The following is a 2,885-nucleotide window of genomic DNA, read 5'->3' as shown; positions in this document are numbered from 1 at the left end:
ACATCAGCAAACCCCCGTGTGTCCAGTACCCTCAGTACCGTCTGTGTTTGGAAGCTTGGTGCATCCTTGCTAGGAAGATGCTTCCGACCGAGTAACCAACCACGCAGCTGATGCCACCAGCTGTCCTCGGGCATGGGAGCACCTGACAAAGGTGCATCCTTCAGAGTGAACAGGGAGCCCAGCACAAGCCCCGCAGCGGGACCTGATCCCCAGCGTATCAGCGGGTACAAAGACTTGGGCAGGGGCACTGAGAGGAGGAAGGCAGCGGAGAGGTGACTGCAGAGAGCTGCTTGCAGTGCCACAAGGATGCAGTGGCGGGACTGTGGAGCCGAGCAAAGCCGGGAACGATCCCGCCGCGCCTCCTTCCCGCCCGCGGGGCCGGGCCGCCCGCCCGCGCTCCAATGGGCGCCGGGGCCGCCCCCGCCCGCCGGGCTATAAGAGCGGGAGCGGAGCGGCGAATCCCGGCCAGCCCAGCCCAGCCCAGCCCCGCGGAGCTCAGCCCAGCTCGGCAGAGCCAGCGCTGCCGGAGCCCGGAGCGGCGCGCACCGCGCAGGCACAGCCCCGCTCCCGGCGGGGGCTCCGCGCAGCTTCCCCCGCCAGCGGAGCCAGCGGAGCGGTGCCTTCCCCCGGGAGGAGGTGGGAGCTCGCCGGGATCTTCTGTCGGAGCCGGCTCGGCGGGAGCGGGACGCGGAGCCGTCCCCGGGAGCCGTGGCCGAGCCGCTGTCATCTCTTGGGGACCTGGAGGCATGGCCGAGCATATGATGATGCCGATGAGCCACGGTGGCGCCGCGCTGCAGGGCTACCGCATGGGGGTGAGCGGGCTGCAGGGACCCCCGCAGCACGGGCAGCATGTGCTGAGGACGCTGCCCGGCGCCGCTCAGATGATGCCCTACGGAGGGGCTGGCATGGACGGTGCCATGAGGCCGAGAGCCAGCCTCAGCGGACAGATGGGCCACCACCAGATGCAGAACGCGATGATGTTCAATGGGCCGGGGCAGCAGCAGCAGTACATGGGGCCGGTGGGCACCCAGCAGCTCATGGCCAGCATGCACCTACAAAAACTCAACACCCAGTACCAGGGCCACCCGCTGGGCATGAGCAACGGGCCCATGGGAGCGGGTGCCCAGCAGTACAGAGTGGGGCCGGGCCAGCACCCGGGCATGCAGCACATGCCCTCCCCGGCGCTGACATTGAATGTTATGGACACTGATCTTATAGATGAGGAGGTCTTGACATCCCTTGTCCTGGAACTGGGGTTGGACCGGATTCAGGAGCTGCCAGAGTTATTCTTGGGACAGAACGAGTTCGACTTCATTTCAGACTTTGTTAGCAAACAGCAACCCAGTGCCATCAGCTGCTGAGGGGCTTTGAGCTCCTCCTTGTGTCTTGGTGGTTTTGAGTTTGTTTCTAACTTTTCCCCACCTGCCATCCTCCTCCCTTCCCCTGCCTTGCCCTGTCCTGGATTCCTGCCCTCCCCAAAGGGACAATCATCGGACACTGGCTTGCAATGGATTGCTTTTCTCTTCTGTGTGTTTTTTCTGTGTGGGAGTTTCTGGAGAGGAGGTTGGTGCACCCCAAACAAAGAGCAGATCAAGAGCTCCTGCTGTAGAACTGCCTCTAAATGGCATTAACAGGATTTCTGGCTTAAGTAGAAATAATGGACTTATGACTTTCCTCAACTAGGCTTGGAGCACAAGAAGCCATAGGCAGCTGGAAGCCCTGCTGGTAGCTGGATTTGCTCGTGGAATCTGTGGTGCCAGTGGAGTTGAAGGATCCTGAGAGAGAATTGTCTCCCTGGTGCATGGTTTGAACCAGTTTTCCCTTGCAACCATGGGTGGGGTTAGTTATTTGTTGGGATGTTTTACTGTGACAGTAAATAGGTCTTCAGTCATGTCTGTTCAGCTCGGGAAGGGGCACTTCCCCATAGCAGGCTTTTTTTCTAACTCGCAAAAATAAAGTATGCCTTGGGGAAGGGTGTGCGTTTGTGCCTAAATGTTCATCTCCGTGGAACTTCAGATCTCGGACCTGTACTGCTAATCAGCTGTAAAATTTACCAAGTGTTTGAGGTTGATTCAGGCATGAGGCTTAAAGCTGCAGTCTGGCTCCACTTTTTTCCACCTCTGAAACCAAATAAAGACCATGTAACTGTATATTTCAGTTCTAATCTTATTTATTTTCCTGTGATTATTTATTTGCAAGGGCTCCTTTTGTTATTTGGCTTTGGGACTGCTGGGAAAGATGCCTGGAGAGTACTGCAGCTTTAAGATGCTGGCTTTGGGAAAAGCAAGCCTGGGATAGTTTTCAAGCTGCTCTGCAGAATAGTCGCTTCAACTCGAGATCGTTATGCTGAACGCGCAGGACTCTAAATCCAACACCTTTCTGAATGTGATAAAGATGACTCGATTTCCAATTCCCTTGCTCAGAGAAGGTGAGATGCAGAAGCCGGCGGGGTTCGGTTTCCTCCGCTGGCTCCTGTTTCCAGGCGCTCCGGTGACTCCTGGTTGCTGCTGCCCCCTGGTGCTGCCGGCCCTTGGCAGCTGCCACCCGGCGAGTCGGAATGTACAGATGGATTTGCGAATAAAAGCTGAAATATCTCCCGTGTGCGTTTGTTCAGTGCCCGTGCAGTGCGGAGCACTGGGAGAAGCGATGCCTTTGCTCCTGCTGGTGGGCTGTAGGTCCTGGCACTTGTGTGCCCCACCTGATACTCGAGTTGGAAGGATTGGGTTTCTAGTTTAATGCTTGGAACTAAGTCCTTGAAGTGTGGCTGGAAGGGTGAGATGCTCATTTTCTGTACTGAGGAGGAATTATAGATGTGGATGGTGTTGCTCTGTTGCAGAATGGCTGCTTTTGCTGGCTGAGCCAGGTGATAGCATCACAGAATGGTT

General features: G+C 57.2%; 1 protein-coding gene across 1 annotated transcript; it reads left to right on the top strand.

Moving 5' to 3' along the window:
• Positions 1-480: 480 nt before the first annotated feature.
• On the top strand, positions 481-2,594 carry CITED4 (Cbp/p300 interacting transactivator with Glu/Asp rich carboxy-terminal domain 4). The gene has a single exon (XM_066564838.1). It carries the CDS (start codon positions 747-749, stop codon positions 1,359-1,361), a length of 615 nt encoding a protein of 204 aa, XP_066420935.1. The 5' UTR covers positions 481-746; the 3' UTR covers positions 1,362-2,594.
• Positions 2,595-2,885: the final 291 nt, after the last annotated feature.

Source organism: Molothrus aeneus, chromosome 23 (genome assembly GCF_037042795.1).
Source record: "Molothrus aeneus isolate 106 chromosome 23, BPBGC_Maene_1.0, whole genome shotgun sequence".
NCBI classification, from domain to species: Eukaryota; Metazoa; Chordata; class Aves; order Passeriformes; family Icteridae; genus Molothrus; species Molothrus aeneus.
This window is presented reverse-complemented; position numbering and strand designations above follow the sequence as displayed.

Excerpts from the sequence above, each read along its gene's own strand:
- CITED4 (XM_066564838.1), top strand. The coding sequence starts at position 747 with ATGGCCGAGCATATGATGATGCCGATGAGCCACGGTGGCGCCGCGCTG.